This window comes from Tenebrio molitor, chromosome 6 (assembly GCF_963966145.1).
Source record: "Tenebrio molitor chromosome 6, icTenMoli1.1, whole genome shotgun sequence".
NCBI classification, from domain to species: domain Eukaryota; kingdom Metazoa; phylum Arthropoda; class Insecta; order Coleoptera; family Tenebrionidae; genus Tenebrio; species Tenebrio molitor.
In genome coordinates, this window is record NC_091051.1 from 13597030 (window position 1) to 13614615 (window position 17586).

A 17586-nucleotide genomic window follows, 5' to 3' on the forward strand; every position below is an offset into this window, starting at 1 on the left:
TTATTGCTCAACAGTGTATTGCAATTATAAAACAATTTACAAAAAATTGATAAAATACAACTTAATTTAGTCATATCACATATGTATTAAACTACTGGAACTAAAACTACTAACTTTTTTCAGTAGGTAAAACGTGATTCATGCTGTCAAAAACATTAGAAAAATATGTATAAATGATATATTTTTTAACATATTTGCTTAATTTGCTATTGCTATTTCTTTTTATCAAAAAAGAATGACAAACTTCAGAAAAACAACGACCATTAATAATGTAAGAAAACTTATACATAAAACAACAATAACGTCTCCTAAATAGTAACGATACCAAGACAAATCAGCCCCCACGTTTCGTAAGTGAGAAGCTCCACGGTGTCTGATGACATATTCTACCCAATAAACTGCTGTATCTAGTGGAGACATTGGACGATCTTTAAATAATCTGGAGGCTCGCTCAGAATTTTCTTTATACCTGTAAAAACGTTAATAATTTGATCATATATTTTTTGTTGAAATCGTACACGGGATCGTCCAATAATTTACGGGCTGCTTTGAGTATTTTCTCCTTGCTGATTTCATGATAAGCAACTTTTATTGCAACTCCCATTTTCTCCGCAGCACGAATATTGTTAAATTGATCTGAAAAAATTGGAATACCTAATCTCGGAACACCGCAGTAAACAGACTCTTGACCACTCAATAGACCGCCATGTGTAACAAATAATTTAACATTAGGGTGACCTAAAATTATAGAATAAGAAAATTATCGGTAAAAAGTCAGAATTGTTTTACATAAAATCTCTATTTGTGGCATCCACTTTTCGAAATGAATATTTTCAGGGATTTTTAGACTTTTTGGAAGTTTCTCCCGATCGGCTTTCCATAAAACTTTATATGGCAGTTCCACAAAAGCGTCAAACATTTCTTGGAGTTTGTCGTTGTCAAAAGATTCAGACAAAACCATTGATCCCATTGTTAAATAAATTATTCCTTTCGTGTCGGTACTAAGCAAATTTTCGAAATACTAGAAACAATGTTGAATCTGAATTAATATACTTTCACATTTAAACACTTACTTTTGATAGTATTTTAGGTTCACGTATGTGCATTCCTCCTATTTCAATCAAATTTGGTACTGCAGGAATAATCTGTTTAATACTAAAATAGTTATTTGTTATAATAAGACTGGTATTTTTAGCTAATTTTTCCAAACTTGGCATATTTGATCCAAAAAATTCTTTTGCAATTTCATTTGATTCTTCGGAAGAAAAATAGGCATACCTTAAAAATGTGTGTAATTTTAGAGACATAAAAGTTACTTATGTTCTTACAAAAATTTGGATAGCAATAACTTAATCGTATTTTCCAGCCTTTCATATAAATTTCCAGCAGAACTGAAAAAATGACTGGGTATGTAAGATGGATTGTCAGGATTTCCGATTCTCTCAGCCGCCCATGGCAACAATGTACTTGTAACAAGAGATATTGTAGGTACGTCGAAGAAGTGTCCAAATCCTAGCATACAATCAGATCCGAATATTTCGGTAATGACCAAATCATATTTCTTCTTAGATTTCTTCAAATCTTGTAATGCTGGTGTCTGAAGTGTGAGTGAGCATGCCTCTACTCCACATACTTTTGTCATAAAATAAATTACGTCAGAATCAGAAAGACTTTTAACAACGTTGATGGAAATATTATTAATTAAAAGGGGAAGGCTTCCAATCAAACTAAGCTGATTATATCTGAAAATATAAAGGAATTTTTTAAAGTTGATATTTACAGAGTACCACATTTTGTTGGACCAATTAAATTTTAGACAGAGAAGTCTTGTTATGTTTTTATTAGAAAAATCGTATTGTTCATACCCTTCTGGGTTCTCACTTGATACAAAATGCGTTGCTATATCTACATTATGGCCTTTTTCTGCAAGACGTCTCAACAAACTCTGGAATAGAAAGAAATGACTGCTGGAGGGCACATGAGAGATACCAAGAATGTTCGCCGCTTCTTGATGTGACACCACGTAAGTTAAAATAATAAACAAATAAAAATGGCAATGCATTCTATTAAACTCTAACTAGACACAAAAAACTAAAAATCAACTACATATTAGCATCGATTTACAAAGTGTGAGCCAGTAATTTCCAAGTTCTAATTTATTTGGGGACGTATTTTAGTGAATTTCCAAGGTCTAATTGCAAATTGGTCGAATGTCACTAGTGTTTTATCGCGTTGAAAATTACCATATACTTCATTTTGATAACAAAACTAAGAATCTTCTTTAAGCAAAATAAACGTAAAGTATCAAATCTCAAGACATCGAACGTCGCACCTAAAATTAAACTAGTCATTGACTTAGGGGGAGATTCACGAAACTTTGCAAATTTGCAAATAGTTAACGAAACGGCAAATACAATACTTCAACAATGTCGGTTGTCATAGTTTTGAATTTGCAACGCCTTATCGAGCCTTACCGAGTATCAAGAATGACCCCCTTATTAATGATTATAACACGCCTTTGTTTCTAAGTAGTTCTAAATGAATATTAGGCCCGGTTGCATAAAAACGATGTCAAGTCGTTCTTAAAGTTAACATAATGTCAAGCGATCTGATTGGAGGATATTTAACATTTGTTGTTAGTTAACATGATGTTAACTAAGCTTTATACAACCGGGCCTAAATGCAATAAGAAAAATAACATTTTGACAAAAGTGAAAAATTAGGTTTGTTACGTCGATGAACCATCACATCCATTATCAAAAGTATTATCAAATACTTTATTTTAACTTTAATTTTGAAATTTTTATTTTTAAACTTAAACACTATTGATTTCTGTTCTTATACCACATCAAGTGGGTCAGCAGAAGAAATAAAAAGTATAAGATATTTTTGTTAATAACACAATTTTACCAATTTTATGCCATATAGATTTGCACAGTACAAATCAATTGTAATCAGTTGTATTATTGTACCTATAAAATTTATGTCGTTTTAAAATTGCAAAGTTTGCATCTGTTTTTTCAATAATTTGCATATAAGAACATAACCATATTGACAAGGTAATTTGTCTGCAGAACTAAATATGTAACACAATACACAATTGAGAATACATCACAGATCGTTCGGATTTCCGACTCTGTCAGTTGCCCATGGTAAAGGAGTATTGGTGATCAGTTGATCAAAGGTAAAAGTGTCCAAATCCCAACATGTTACTGTAATGAATTAATGACCAAATCATTAAAAAAAATTCTAAATTATGTATTTTCAAACATAACTTGTAATCAAAATACACGGAAATATTTAAACACGTAGGTGCTGAATCACCTACGTGTTTTATTATGTTCTGTGTCAATGTTAAGGAACTTCCTCACGATATGACATGAGTATAATAATATACCTTTTTGAATTTCAACTACCAATGTGTTACCTAAATCCAAAATTTTTAAATTTTTAAAAAGAGATTGCGGTACTATTCCCGTCGCTGAAATTACAAGTGGTAAAATCGAAATTTTTTCTAAACACCAAAGATTTCTCATAACAACGGAAAGCTCTAAATATTTATTAATTTTTGTGTTATATGTCTGTGTTATATTATGTGAATTTGGAACAGCTACACCTAAAAGATTAGCTTGCTTTTGTTATTTATTTAAAATAAAAATTATTTTAATAATTGGTTAATTTTGAATAAAATTACTTACCGTTCTAGAACGCCAAAATACGGGGTGATCAAGAATGACTGAGTCTGTTGGTAACAATGAAATTTGGCAAATTTAAAATTTACCAACGAAGGTTCATTTTTGTAATAGTATAAACATAACCTGCATAACCAAGAATGTGTTTAATGTCATCTCAAGTTAAAAAATCCGGTCAGTGCGTGGTCAGTGCCAATTACTAGACAAAAATCACCAGTATTTTCAATTGTTTCATTGCCAACAGACTCAGTCATTGTTGATCACGCTGTACTTACTGTCGAGTTTGGAGTTTATCGTTAGGAACTAGTAAACACAACTTATTGTCGTGGAATCAAACGTGGTAAACAAGCAAATAGAGTTCAATTGCGCAAAGATAACATAATGTACATCAATTCATCTTTCTTCATAAAACACCCAATTAGGACATTACATTTCCAACATACATGTTATCAGGTACCACCAAAGCTTTGAAACTTTTTTTGGGTGAGCTTTCCGAAGTACTTTATAATACGGTAACGCTGGAAAAGCATCTTAAAAAGGTTCAAATTTGGTCAATTGTCTGATCTTTCCGTACAAATCGTTTCAAGAAAAAATCGACCACTTCAAAATGACTTTTTACAGGATACACAAAAATTGCAAAGATATCTGTCTCTTCTGTTAATAAAACTATCCAAATTTCCATTTCCATAAATAATTTTAATCAAAAATTCGATAAAACGAATTTACGCTATACTGTTTATTTTAATGGGTTATGGGATGGGACTTATGTGCCAGCTATTGTTATCACCATTTTTGTATTTTTTGTAATATACACTTTTATCTATGTTACTCATGCATAATAAATAATTCATAGTTCAAACAATGATAGGTGAAGTTATTATGTAAAAATTTTTGTATTTTCAGATAACTCCTCTGCACATACGTTACGTTATTTATTTTCCCTTATGGTATTATTTTCTCAAAATAACGATCTAACAGACTTCGGGTCGAGATGTACTGGAGACTGCTCGAGAGTACAATCTAAATGTGGGGGTGGGTGGTGATAACCGGAAGAAAGAAAACTCCGAGTGGTTTAAACGAAATGAATATATTTTCACTCAGTTCTGCACACGTACAAATTTGATTATTTGACAACAAAAACGTTTCTCATATTCAATAATTATGTACAAAAATTAAGGGTTGTGCCCTCGCCGCGACAAAAAAAAAGGAAAACTCGAAAAGTAAATTGCATTCAAAAACTAAATTTAAAAAAAAAAGGGGAGAGCCGTAAGCGAAGCCCGATATCGTCCTCGACGCTATTCTTCTACGCCGCCCACGATCGGCGCGACCATTCCGCACCTCGTTTCCCAAAAAAAAAGCTAAATTCAAAATAGAAAAGGAAGTCGCGCGGCGGACGAGGACACAAAAGATAAAGAAATAAAATAAACAGGAACTCTTACATAATAGTATATTATGATACGAGTCTTATAAGAAGCATTTTATCGCACGTACGGTTTTAGAGCACGACGAGCGTAGCGAGGAGTGCCTTAAAGGAGTAAGTGCGATAAAATGCTTTATAAACGAGATGTCATACAGTATTTTTTCTACTTTGCCACTTTTTCAATGAAAAAAAATTATTTAAAATTTAAAACCGTTAAAGTTGAAGGATTCCACCCAAGGTCACGTCTGCGGTCTGCCGCGACACCACAGTATCCGTCAAAATTAAAAAAATAAATTTTACTATTTTTAGTATTATTATTATATCACGCCTTTTCCTATTACGATACGCAAAACACTATCGTAATAGTATCAGTACGAACGCAAAGTATTAAAAAAGCTGTTATCGGTCTGACCGACCGTTTGCAGGCGAGGTCACCAGCAGACCGATAACTCAAACCCGAACAAAAAACAACGTTCTGCCTGAAACGACGCGCTGGCTTCGCGAAAACTAAAATTTTTTTCTATCTTGATCGTTACGGGGCGGTCGACGTCTCTGAAGACCTGGACGCTCCTCGGGGACTTCCTCGGGTCCACGGTGGACGACGAAATCCAGGCGTGTAATTTGACTCCGCACTCCGGCGTTTGGTTCTTCAAGAACCTTCCGTCGAGGATCCGTAAATCAGCTCCTCGGCGTCTGGGTTTGGACTTCCTGGACTCTTCTTCCAGCCTCACCGATCTGACCTCCCTGACCAAAGACCAAAGATCAAAAACCCCTCCTCGCACTCTCTCCTGTCTTTTATAGTTTCGCCCCTCTCAATTCGGGATTTTATTATTTTTGGCGGAAAACGTCGTGCGCACGATGATTCCGACTCAGGGCGAAATTAAAAAAAAAGGCTATATTCTATCTCGTGATTCGGAAGTTACGTTAAGCCATTGGTGCCGGTCTATAGAATTGGTCTCCATGCCCTTCATAGATTTGTAAACCAGTCCTAGACTGTGAAACAAATTTATAATGATATTATTGATTGCTCAACAGTGTATTGCAATTATAAGACAATTTACAAAAAATTGATAAAATACAACTTAATTTAGTCATATCACATAAAATATGTAATAAACTACTGAAACTAAAACTACTGACTTTTTTCAGTAAAACGTGATCCATGCTATCAAAAACATTAGAAAAATATTTATAACATATTTGCTTCATTTGCTATTGCTATTTCTTTTTATCAAAAAAGAATGACAAACTTCAGAAAAACAACGACCATTAATAATGTAAGAAAACTTATACATAAAACAACATCTCCTAAATAGTAACGATACCAAGACAAATCAGCCCCCACATTTCGTAAGTGAGAAGCTCCACGGTGTCTGATAACATATTCTACCCAATAAACTGCTGTATCTAGTGGAGACATCGGACGATCTTTAAATAATCTGGAGGCTCGCTCAGAATTTTCTTTATACCTGTAAAAACGTTAATAATGTGATAATATATTTTTTGTTGAAATCGTACACGGGATCTTCCAATAATTTACGAGCTGCTTTGAGTATTTTTTCCTTGCCGATTTCATGATAAGCAACTTTTATTGCAAGTCCCATTTTCTCCGCAGCACGAATATTGTTAAACTGATCTGAAAAAATTGGAATACCTAATCTCGGAACACCGCAGTAAACAGACTCTTGATCACTCAACAGACCGCCATGTGTGACAAACAATTTAACATTGGGATGACCTGAAATTATAGAATAAGAAAATTATCGGTTAAAAAAATCAGAATTGTTTTACATAAAATGTCTATTTGTGGCATCCAATTTTCGAAATGAATATTTTCAGGGATTTTTAGACTTTTTGGAAGTTTCTCCCGATCGGCTTTCCATAAAACTTTATATGGCAGTTCCATAAAAGCGTCAAACATTCCTTGGAGTTTGTCGTTGTCGAAAGTTTCAGTCAAAACCATTGATCCCATTGTTAAATAAATTATTCCTTTCGTGTCGGTACTAAGCAAATTTTCGAAATACTAGAAATGTTGTATCATTTATTAATATGCTTTTTAGAATCTGCGTCTCTAATAGGTCTATTGCACTAAGCACTCGTAGTTTAATAGATCTCTAAGAAAATTTTTATCAATATTTCAGTGTATTATTGTCATTTACACCAAAAAACTTCCAATATTAATGTTCAAACTCTACTTTTTAACATACGTTGCAGATGTAGTTGCATCCGTTACCTTGAATTACCAATTAATGCAAAATTCCCCAGAATTTGAAAATTTAATTTTTTTATTTAAAAATTAAAACAAGAATGCAAATTCTAAAAAATAACATAAAAAACTGGTTTTATAAGGGCATTGGCGCACTCGTCCCATACAAAACTCCCCTACGGGTCGTTTTCTACACTTGGGACTCATGCGCCAAATGAACCCTTATAAAACTAGTTCTTTAATATACTATTCAGATTATTTTAAACACTTACTTTTGATGGCGCTTTAGGTTCACGTATGTGCATTCCTCCTATTTCAATCACATTTGGTACCGCAGGAACAATCTGCTTACTACTAAAATAGTTATTTGTTATGATAAGACTGGTATTTTTAGCTAATTTTTCCAAACTTGGCATATTTGTTCCAAAAAATTCTTTTGCAATTTTATTTGATTCTTTGGAAGAAAAATACGCGTACCTTAAAAATGTATGTAATTTTAGAAACATAAAAGTTCTGTTCTTACAAAAATTTGGATAGCAATAACTTAATCGTATTTTCAAGCCTCTCATATAAATTGCCAGCAGAACTGAAAAAATAACTGGGTATGTAAGATGGATTGTCAGGATTTCCGATCCTCTCAGCCGCCCATGGCAAAAGTGTACTTGTAATAAGAGATACTGTAGGTACGTCGAAGAAGTGTCCAAATCCTAGCATACAATCAGATCCGAATATTTCGGTAATGACCAGATCATATTTTTTCTTAGATTTTTTCAAATCTTGTAATACTGGTGTCTGAAGTGTGGCTGTGCATGCACGTACTCCACCTTTTATCATAAAATTAATTACGTCAGAATCAGAAAGACTTTCAACAACGTTGACGGAAACATTATTATTTAAAAGGGGAAGGCTTCCACTCAAACTAAGCTGATTATATCTGAAAATATAAAAGAATTTCATAAAGTTGATATTTACAGAGTAACAACATATTTGTCTGCTCCACATTTTGTTGGACCAATTAAATTTTACAAAGAGAAGTCTTGCCCTGTTTTTATTAGAAAAATCGTAATATTCATACCCTTCTAGGTTCTCACGTGATACAAAATGCGTTGCTATATCTACATTATGACCTTTTTCTGCAAGACGTCTCAACAAACTCTGGAATGGAAAGAAATGACTGCTGGAGGGCACAGAAGAGATACCAAGAATGTTTGCCGCTTCTTGAAGTGACACCACGTAAGTTAAAATAATAAACAAATAGAAATGGCAATGCATTCTATTAAACTGTAACTAGACACAAAAAAACTAAAAATCAACTACATGTTAGCGCCGACTTACAGAGTGTGAGCCAGTAATTTTCAAGTTCTATTTTATACTTAATGGGGACATATGGAATAAACATTTTGGTGCATTTCCAAGGTCTAACTGCAAATTGGTCGGGTGTCACTATTGTTTTATCGCGTTGTGAATTATCATATACTTCATTTTGATAACAAAACTAAGAATCTTTCTTTAAGCAAAATAAAGGTAACGTATCACACATTAAGAAGATAATCTCAAGACATCGAACGTCGCACCTAGAGATAAAATAGCCTTTGACTTATTAAATAAATAATGATTTTAACACGTCTTCGTTTCTAAGCAATTCTAAACAAATATTAATGCAATATAAAAATAACATTTTGACAATGCGAAAAACCACTTCATAAAATTGGCCATTAAATTGTTTATCAAAAGTATTATCAAATACTTTATTTTAACTTTAGTTTTGAAATTTTTATTTTTTAAGTTTAAACCCTTATTGATTTCTGTACTTATACCACATATAGATTTGCATTTGCACAGATCACAGATCAATTGAATTAAAAATGGTCTTTCAATTTCATTATTGTACAGTTGGTTGCAAAAAAAAACGGGAAACGAAAATTTTCCTAATGTAAATGTGATTTTGTCCATTTGTCAAATAGTTGTTTACTTGACAATACCTATCAAATAATTTTTTAAAATGTCATTGAATTTTGACGTTAACTGTAACTTATCTCTCACTTTTTATACGTTTCATACACTCGCGTATGATAAAAAAATGATCTTTTTATCGGAGGTTGGTTCGGCGTAGGTCAGTTATTTATTAGTTGCAGCTCGACAAACGATGCAGTGTATTAATAATCGTGTATTTGTTATTAAATCGTTTAAAATGCCAGATTTTTCACACGTGAATTAACGTGCTCGCGTACGGTGCAGCGCCGGCGGGTGGCAACGCGAATACTGTACCGGGAACAGTTTCCAGAAAAGGTTGTATCTATTTGAAAAACGTTTATTTCACGGAAGTTATGGTAATTGTTCACTTTAACTAATTCTGGAATTTTCGCGTTTTTTCTGGCTAGACAGCCTCAGGACGTCCTCCTACATCGTTTCCCACCAGTCAAACCTTGTGCAAATGAAAATTTTCCCTTACCTTACCCTTTAGTTATACTAAGACTTGGCGCGACCTTGAAACACAACAAGAGAGAAAAAAAAGGCATTTGCACAAGGTTTGAATGGTGGGACACGATCTAGGAGGACGCCCTGAGGCTGTCTAGCCAGAAAAAACGCGAAAATTCCAGAAGTAGTTAAAGTGAACAATTACCGAAGTTATATTCAATATAACTTCATTGATTTGCTTTCACTGTTGAGAGATACAGGAAACTTCCGTTCAAGAACGGAAAATCGTGGCGGATGGTTGAACCAAAAGTAGAGGTCTTTCAATCTCTCATGGGTTGTGAGTCATATCTGCGCAAACGATGAACATCTGTTTCAAGTACGCGCTACAAACCGACCGGAAAACATCGTCATTGGTAGAACCTTTACTATGTATATCTGAAGTGGCAAATCTGCAGCCTTTTCATTTTTCACAGCTGGCTTGATCATTAACGAACCATTGTCTTGTGTCATTATGAAATTGTAATTTTGAAATTTAACGCATGGCCAAAATAGTCGACGTTTTCAGTTTTCATTTACCAATTCTTCACTGGTTTATCGCTCCGCCTTCGCGCAGATATTTCCAAGGTCAAAACCCATGAGAGATTGAAAGACCTCTACCACCAAGATCTCCGGATTTAAATCCTTGTGATTTTTTATGAGGGAATTTAAAACAGCTGGTCTATAGCCAGCTGATAAATTCGGTAGAAGAACTAACTGGTCGAGTCGTGGCAGCTGGTGCCCAAATTCGGGAAGATCGTGAAGTTTTTTCAAAGGTCCATGCAATAATGGCGCGGAGGGCATAGACGTGTGTCATAATGGTTTCACGCATCAAGGACAACATTTCAGTATTTACTGTGAATGAAGTACGCTAAAAGGTACGCTAAAATTAAAAGTGCTTCGTGTTCGTACGTTTTTTCGACACAATCACCGTCAAATTTCTTGCGTGGTAATCGTTTTCGTTGTGGCTTTTTCACAATTACACTTTCATTTGCTCGGGTCGGAATGAGGTATGAGGAATGAGGTTTTCAAATGTCTTTACGGCTTAAAATATTTTCGCCTATTTTGATTACACACTGTATATTTTCTATTATTTCGACTGACATGTTTTAAGAGGATTATTTTTATTACATTGAAACTAATTTTATTTTTTGAATAAAAGTAAAAGTTTCCTCAGTGAAAGTGTCAGCTAGCCAAAAGATACTTAATAAAGAAAATCCAAGAAAAGACCATAAAATTTTTCGTAAACTTGAGGATCTGAATAATAAGCCTAATTAAAACTTGTAAGTATGTACTGAAATGAAATTAATTTTAATGCTGAATTTTTAAAGAGCGTGTTTTTTAACAGCAGCTATATTTTTTTTATTATTTCCATTTTGATTTACAAAAACTAATTTAGTTATGAAAAACTCGTCCCACTGGTATTATATTTTTACCCCTAATAGAAATATCTAGATCTGTTTCTTTGTTGGTATGATTTTAGTCAATATTTCTATTAGGGGTAAAAATACTATAACTCGTGCAACACGATATTTTATCATGCTTCACGTTATCATATAGGTAGATACCTCAATTTAATAAAAAATGTAAAAGCCATTAAAAATGACTCATCCAAGATTAAAGAGAGCACCTCAAAGGTAAATAGTAATATTAATTATTTGATTAAAAATGATTTTAAATTATGATACCAAGAAACTCTCAAGAAACATTTAGGCAATATATGTAGTTAATATTTTTAGCAGTATTGAAAATTTGATTTGTTATCAACAAACTAAATATGTCGATGTACCTTGCTGTGTAGAAAAATCGCATACAGTTGGTTGCAAAAAAAAAAAAAACGGGGAACGAAAATTTTCCTAATGTAAATTTGATTTTGTCCATTTATCAATTAATTGTCTACTTGACAATACCTATCAAAGAATTTTAAAAAATTTCATTGAATTTTTACGTTAATTCTAACTCATCTCTCGTAAGAAGGTTTCACACTATGAAAAAAAAGTAGGCAAAAATGTGTCAATTTTATTCTTACAGTTCCCGTTTTTTTGCAACCAACTGTACATTTATTTTTCGCTGTGTTAAGTCAGTCTACATTGGTTTTGATTTTTTATTTGTCAACCTATTTACAAATATAAAGTCAAAATTTACAAAGCACAAAATACTCGAAAACTTGATTGCTTGATTTTTGAAGTGTATGTAATTTTTCTGCACAGCAGTGTACATTATAATAAATGGGATCATAAAAAAAATTTATCAAAAATACATTCGACCATACTTTTTTTTTAATTTAAACAAACAAGAAACATCAAAACATTTTAAGTATGTCTATTAATAATGCATGTGTGTTGTTTAAAATAAAACAATATACATATGTAACTCAAATGAATCCATAAAAAATAAAACATTACACATACAAGCTCTGCCGAAATCACCAGAGGAGCTTGTAATGACGTATTTGTGGATTTTTGCCTCAGATTATTGTAAAGAATCCACTATCGCGAGCTCAACCGGTCATTTTGGGACACTCTGTATTTGTCACTAAAAGACAGTTGCCGTAATAACACAATAAAACAATTTGTTCCCATTGTTTCTCTGGTTTTACCACTGCTGATAATTACCTGTCATAAAAAAGATCTGCAACTGTGTAATCATTTGCAAATTTACTAAAGAAAAAAGTAGATTTATAACCTTGTGTCTAGACAATATATGCTACAATTTTATAAAAAATTACTAATTGTAAGTAGCGAAACCACTACATTTACATTATAACTACATTATCAAAAATGTATTTTAAATTGACTACCAACATTGACTTAATCGTGTTTTTCTTTACGACCGTCATATATAAAACGGATGATGAACTTTGTAACAAAAACAAGAACAGTTAAGAATGCGAAAAAACTAATAAATAAAATGATGGCAACGTCGACCAAATAATACTGATACCAAGGCAAATCAGCCCCAACAATTCGAAGCTGAGGTGCTCCATTGTGTCTTATCACATATTCCACCCAGAAGACCGCAGTGTCTAACGGAGATAGTGGACGATCTTTAAACTCTTTAGATGCTTGTTCAGAGTTTTGCTTGTACCTGCAATCAACTTTTCCATTTTTGTGCAACTTTTTTACAAAACATACTTAGGATCTTCCAATAGTTTCCGAGCTGCAGTGAGTATTGTTTGTTTGTTGATTTCTTTGTACTCAACTTTAACAGCTAATCCCATTTTCTCAGCGGCGCGAATATTGTTTACCTGATCCGCGAAAAGAGGAATTCCTAATCGAGGAACGCCACAATAGACAGCTTCTTGACTACCCATCAAACCACCGTGAGACACAAACAATTTAACGTTGGGATGACCTGAAAATTGACCGGTCGCAATTCAACACGATTTACGAAAGTAAATCGTTTTACACAGGATGTCTATTTGGGGCATCCAGTTTTCGAAGTGGATGTTTTTCGGAATTGTTAACCCTTTGGGGAACCTTTCTCGATTTGCTTTCCACAAAACTTTGTAGGGTAACTCCGCAAAAGCGTCAAACAGTCCTTGTAGCTTGTCTGGGTCGAAGGTTTCAGTCAGAATCATCGATCCCATTGTTAAATAAATTATGCCTTTAGTGTTACTGGTCAGCAAATTTTCAAAGTACTAAAATTTTGTGTTTCGTTTAAATATGTTGTTACAGTGAGGAAGGGCTTACTTTTGACAAAGGTTTAGGTTCCCTTATGTGGAGTCCTCCAACTTCAATAAAATTCGGAACTGCAGGTCTAGCGTTGTTGATACTGAAATGGCTGTTAAATAAAATGAGACTAGTGTTGAGAGCTAGATCCTCCAAAGTGGGTATATCTGGTCCGAAAAATTCTCTTGCAATTTGGTTCGATTCTTTAGAAGAGAAATGTGAATACCTCCAAAAAATATGTTATTTTAAAGAGACGTAAGATGAAGAGTACCTACAAATATTTTGATATTAACAGTATGAGCGTATTTTCAAGTCGCTCAAATAAACTCATTCTGGCAGCCGAAGGAACAAAATAATTGGGTATGTAAGATGGGTTGTCGGGATTTCCGATTCTGTCAGTGGCCCATGGTAGCGGTATACTACTGACTAGAGAGACCGTAGGCATGTTGAACATATGTCCAAATCCTAGCATACAATCTGACCCAAAAATTTCGGTAACGAGAAGATCATATTTTTTCTTGGTTGTTTTCAAATTTTGTAATACTGGGGTTTGAAGTGTGGCCGCACATGCATCCACTCCACATATTTTTGTCATAAAATGAACCATGTCATAGTGAGAGAAACCATCAAAAACGTTGATGGAGAGATTGCTAACCATACTAGGAAGACTTCCGACTAAACTAAGTTGGTTGTATCTGAAAATAAAATAAACAATTTTGTGTGTCGAGATTTTGATATTTTTTACCCTTCTGGGACTTCTTTCGAAGGAAAATGTGTTGCGACATCCACATTGTGTCCTTTTTCTGCCAGTCGTTTCATCAAACGTTCGAACATCACAAAGTGACTTTTACCGGGTAACGGAAAGACACCGAGAATATTAGCCGCGTCATAAAACGGTAATACACAAATTGCAACAAAAAAATATACGAAGAGACGCATCTTAACTATAAATAAAAACCGTTCAGTGATGTAACCAATAACGCACTGTATGTCAACCACCTTACAGCGTTCGAAATCACAACCACACTAGATTTTATCGTCATGTAACGAGTTATATAAGATAAGATGCTGTCCTATTATTGAGTAATTGCGTGTGGTACAAAAAATACTCTACTCTGTCATTAATCGAAACAATATACTTATAAAACATGGTGTCATGTAAATGACACAGCGAATTCTGAAAGACGAAACGATTAATTAAACTTAAATTTCAGACTAACCGACTACGCGCTAATAATCTTTTTTCGTAGCGTCACGTAAGTGTGAACTGCAAAACTTATTTCGATTTTGTAATCTCGGAACATTACATTATGTCAAAATTACTCGTTTTCTCATGAAGTTATTAACAAATTTAGCACACAAATTTCTCTTCAAACTCATAGGAAAGATAAACAGTGGACTCAAATTTCCTTACTTGATGAGGTTCTGTGGGATTGCTTGTAGCGCAAAGTTAAAAGTAGCTTTTTTATTCTGGATGCTCTGGATGTTGTGGGATCTTTTACGATACAAGATTCCCCAGTAACAAATATAATGAAACAAAGTAAAACAAGCGATTTGGAGCCTTTAAGGGGCTCGTCGAACAAAAAAACGTTGTATTCAACTCGTTCGTGTGTAAATTGGGCCTTTTTTGGCACTCGTGGGCCTTTAAAACGCGAGTGCAACGAGCCAACTCGTGCCAAAACACCCCAATTTACACAAGAACTCGTCAAATAAACTACTATTATTCTATTAATACATTTTATTACATCAATAAATTAGCAAAATGTCTTAAATCATTTTTATTTAACAAAGTACAATCTTCAATGATCAATTTTAATGATCTCTATTGCCTTCCTTTTTGTACAACATTTATTGCTAATACACTTCAGTTACCTATGTAATATATTTGTCACTATACCGGGTGTTAGGAAGTCCACGTAATAAATTTAACCACTAATAGGACTCGTTAAAATAAACATTTTTTTTCATTTTTTCCGAAATTTCTTCAAAACAGAGTTAAAATTAAATATAATTTGAATCCTAAAATTCATACCCGCTCATGTGTTTACACATCCATTGATTATGAAGCACAAGAAAAAATTACTCGATTGAAATACTCGAATGAAAAACAGTAAAAACTGTTGGCATTAGAACAGCGAATATTTTTTCTTCAAAAAAACTGTGAAGTTTTTATCACTTATTATATCCCAAGTGCAAAATTTTCTATCGGAAATTTTTTTGCAAATGGACGAAAACATCCATAAATGAGGTCAGAAGACCAATTATTATCAAATAAGAGCACGAGACGAAGTCGAGGGCTTTTATTTGATAATAATTTGTCTTCTGACCGAGTAATTTATGGATGTTTGAGTTCATTAGCAAAAAAATTGCCGATATTAAAATTTTGCACGAGGGGTATACGGCTGATTATTTCCTGAATAGAATGAAAACAAACACATTATTTCCAATCCTTTTTATTCAAAATAATAAAAAAAAATCAGGTACAATGGCCAGCAAAAAAAATTAGCCATCATTTAAATGTCAGTGTCAAAAAAGCATTAATTACACATTTGGATTTTGACGTAACACAAAAGTGATGGCTAATTTTTTTTGCCGGCCATTGTACCGACATTTTTTATCAGATTATTGCACAGTGTGCATTTTAGAGAAATTTTATCGGGTTATTTTTTGTTTTCTCGTTTTGATTGGTCAATATTTGTCACGCAATTGGTTGCTAAACACATGAAGGAAATAATCGAAGTTAAAATAACAAGACCTAATTTTTTTATCGGATAAATTTTTCAATTTTACGAAAATTTTTTGCTTTGACAATTTTAGGAGTTAAATTTAGGCATTTTTATTCTGGTTAGGCCCGAGAGCTTTAGCTCAAGGGTTTAATTTTTGAATAAAAATGCCCAAATATCAACGAGTTGGTGATTAAATTTATTACGTGGATTTCCATAACACTCAATATTTCCTCAGTGTCACTAAGTTCGCTAAGTTAAATATCATCAAAGATAGTGTGATGTAATTTGATAGTTTGAAGATACCAAATAGATAAAAACATAACATTTACGCAGAAATCTAAATCACGTTGTGTTCAAATGTCTGATATACAATTTTGTTATAGTGCATGCACCAAATTCATCGCATTTAGTATCTATGCATTGCTGAATTACAAAAACTGATTTGCTATTGGCGCTCACAGCACAGATCTGTTATAAAATAAAGAATTTCCAAGAAACAAAATTATTTTTTATACAACTGACATTAAAAGTGACGTTTTTAGTGGAAGCTAATTTGATTAAAAATTGCTCTTTATAACTTACCGTGTTAAAAATATTTTTAACACTAGTAAAAAAAAACTTTTAACACTAGTTATTTTTTATTTCTTTATAAATGTTAAAGTGGCTCTATTTGCCGCTTTTTCAATATCTGCGGGAAATCTGTCGTCGATATCGGCATCGTTAACGTCGTTTTCTTTGCATTCAATGTTTACGAATGCAATAATGTGGAATTGAAAATGTTTTACAAAACGTAATGAAAACTTTTTTGACTTTTCTAATAAACAAATGTCAATACAAGACTAGCTACCTGATTTTTGCCGCAGAAATTAAAATACACATCAAAAATACGACTGCGTTTTTTAATGAATGCAAACCAGTTGTATAAAAAATAGATGTATGATAGACGTCTTGTAAGTGGGGTATATTGGGAAACGAGCGCATCATAAATAACTATTATTATAAATCCTATACAATCCTAAAGTATTATGTAAAAATAATCACTAACAGAACTGACTAACAAAAAGACCGTAAACAGATCCACGTGATCCACGTTAGACTTCCTTTAGACTGTTTTTACACTGCTTGTCCTTGTTATTAATCGGATGAACCAACATGTTACTGGTGGGGTAGTAAATTGATGCCAATTTTTATCAACCGCAAGAACGCAAAGGTTAAATTATTTAATAAATTTTTATAAACAAAACTGGATATAAATCCGCATGAACATTTACATTTATTACATTTCATACGATGTCAGTCGTTTACAATATACAAATGAAGCAATCAAATTTGAACGCAGATTTTTACGCAAAACAGTTGTTCTACTAGGAACAATAATAGTAATAGTACATTGATTTTTTTTAAGCCTGCACAAAAA

General features: G+C 33.1%; 3 protein-coding genes across 10 annotated transcripts; all 3 read right to left on the reverse strand.

Moving 5' to 3' along the window:
• On the reverse strand, nucleotides 1-2355 carry LOC138132518 (UDP-glucosyltransferase 2-like). 2 transcript variants are annotated; one of them, XM_069050038.1, is made up of 6 exons: nucleotides 1866-2355; nucleotides 1329-1742; nucleotides 1074-1278; nucleotides 790-1021; nucleotides 519-738; nucleotides 5-469 (listed from the first exon to the last, which is right to left on the reverse strand). In XM_069050038.1, exons 1-6 carry the CDS (start codon nucleotides 2060-2062, stop codon nucleotides 226-228), a joined length of 1512 nt encoding a protein of 503 aa, XP_068906139.1. In that variant the 5' UTR covers nucleotides 2063-2355; the 3' UTR covers nucleotides 5-225. The 2 variants fall into 2 exon arrangements, with proteins under 2 accessions (XP_068906138.1, XP_068906139.1); XM_069050037.1 differs by having other exon boundaries at nucleotides 1-469; nucleotides 1329-2355.
• Nucleotides 2356-5618: 3263 nt separating this feature from the next.
• On the reverse strand, nucleotides 5619-9650 carry LOC138132516 (UDP-glucosyltransferase 2-like). Of its 5 annotated transcripts, XM_069050036.1 has the most exons (7): nucleotides 8654-9650; nucleotides 8394-8473; nucleotides 7842-8252; nucleotides 7591-7795; nucleotides 6904-7135; nucleotides 6631-6850; nucleotides 5619-6581 (listed from the first exon to the last, which is right to left on the reverse strand). In XM_069050036.1, the coding sequence occupies exons 3-7, from the start codon at nucleotides 8150-8152 to the stop codon at nucleotides 6344-6346; spliced, it is 1206 nt and encodes a 401-aa protein (XP_068906137.1). In that variant the 5' UTR covers nucleotides 8153-8252; nucleotides 8394-8473; nucleotides 8654-9650; the 3' UTR covers nucleotides 5619-6343. The 5 variants fall into 5 exon arrangements, with proteins under 5 accessions (XP_068906137.1, XP_068906136.1, XP_068906134.1 ...); XM_069050035.1 differs by having other exon boundaries at nucleotides 7842-8473; XM_069050033.1 differs by having other exon boundaries at nucleotides 7842-8605.
• Nucleotides 9651-12029: 2379 nt separating this feature from the next.
• Nucleotides 12030-14613, reverse strand: LOC138132521 (UDP-glycosyltransferase UGT5-like). Of its 3 annotated transcripts, none has more exons than XM_069050044.1 (7): nucleotides 14448-14613; nucleotides 14189-14387; nucleotides 13719-14138; nucleotides 13465-13669; nucleotides 13181-13412; nucleotides 12907-13126; nucleotides 12030-12859 (listed from the first exon to the last, which is right to left on the reverse strand). In XM_069050044.1, the coding sequence occupies exons 2-7, from the start codon at nucleotides 14380-14382 to the stop codon at nucleotides 12583-12585; spliced, it is 1548 nt and encodes a 515-aa protein (XP_068906145.1). In that variant the 5' UTR covers nucleotides 14383-14387; nucleotides 14448-14613; the 3' UTR covers nucleotides 12030-12582. The 3 variants fall into 3 exon arrangements, with proteins under 3 accessions (XP_068906145.1, XP_068906144.1, XP_068906143.1); XM_069050043.1 differs by having other exon boundaries at nucleotides 14443-14613; XM_069050042.1 differs by having other exon boundaries at nucleotides 14189-14612.
• Nucleotides 14614-17586: the final 2973 nt, after the last annotated feature.

Bases quoted from the DNA above. Each gene is read 5' to 3' on its own strand.
- LOC138132516 (XM_069050033.1), bottom strand. From the start codon at position 8,590: ATGCATTGCCATTTCTATTTGTTTATTATTTTAACTTACGTGGTGTCA. The intron at 7,796-7,841 runs GTAAGAACAGAA...TACATTTTTAAG, and splicing joins TTATTGCTATCCAAATTTTT to GTACGCGTATTTTTCTTCCA. The intron at 6,851-6,903 runs GTAAAACAATTC...CTATAATTTCAG, and splicing joins GCCACAAATAGACATTTTAT to GTCATCCCAATGTTAAATTG.
- LOC138132521 (XM_069050044.1), bottom strand. From the start codon at position 14,382: ATGCGTCTCTTCGTATATTTTTTTGTTGCAATTTGTGTATTACCGTTT. The intron at 13,670-13,718 runs GTAGGTACTCTT...TATTTTTTGGAG, and splicing joins CTGTTAATATCAAAATATTT to GTATTCACATTTCTCTTCTA. The intron at 13,127-13,180 runs GTAAAACGATTT...GTCAATTTTCAG, and splicing joins GCCCCAAATAGACATCCTGT to GTCATCCCAACGTTAAATTG.
- LOC138132518 (XM_069050037.1), bottom strand. From the start codon at position 2,062: ATGCATTGCCATTTTTATTTGTTTATTATTTTAACTTACGTGGTGTCA. The intron at 1,022-1,073 runs GTAAGTGTTTAA...CATTGTTTCTAG, and splicing joins AACCTAAAATACTATCAAAA to TATTTCGAAAATTTGCTTAG. The intron at 739-789 runs GTAAAACAATTC...CTATAATTTTAG, and splicing joins GCCACAAATAGAGATTTTAT to GTCACCCTAATGTTAAATTA.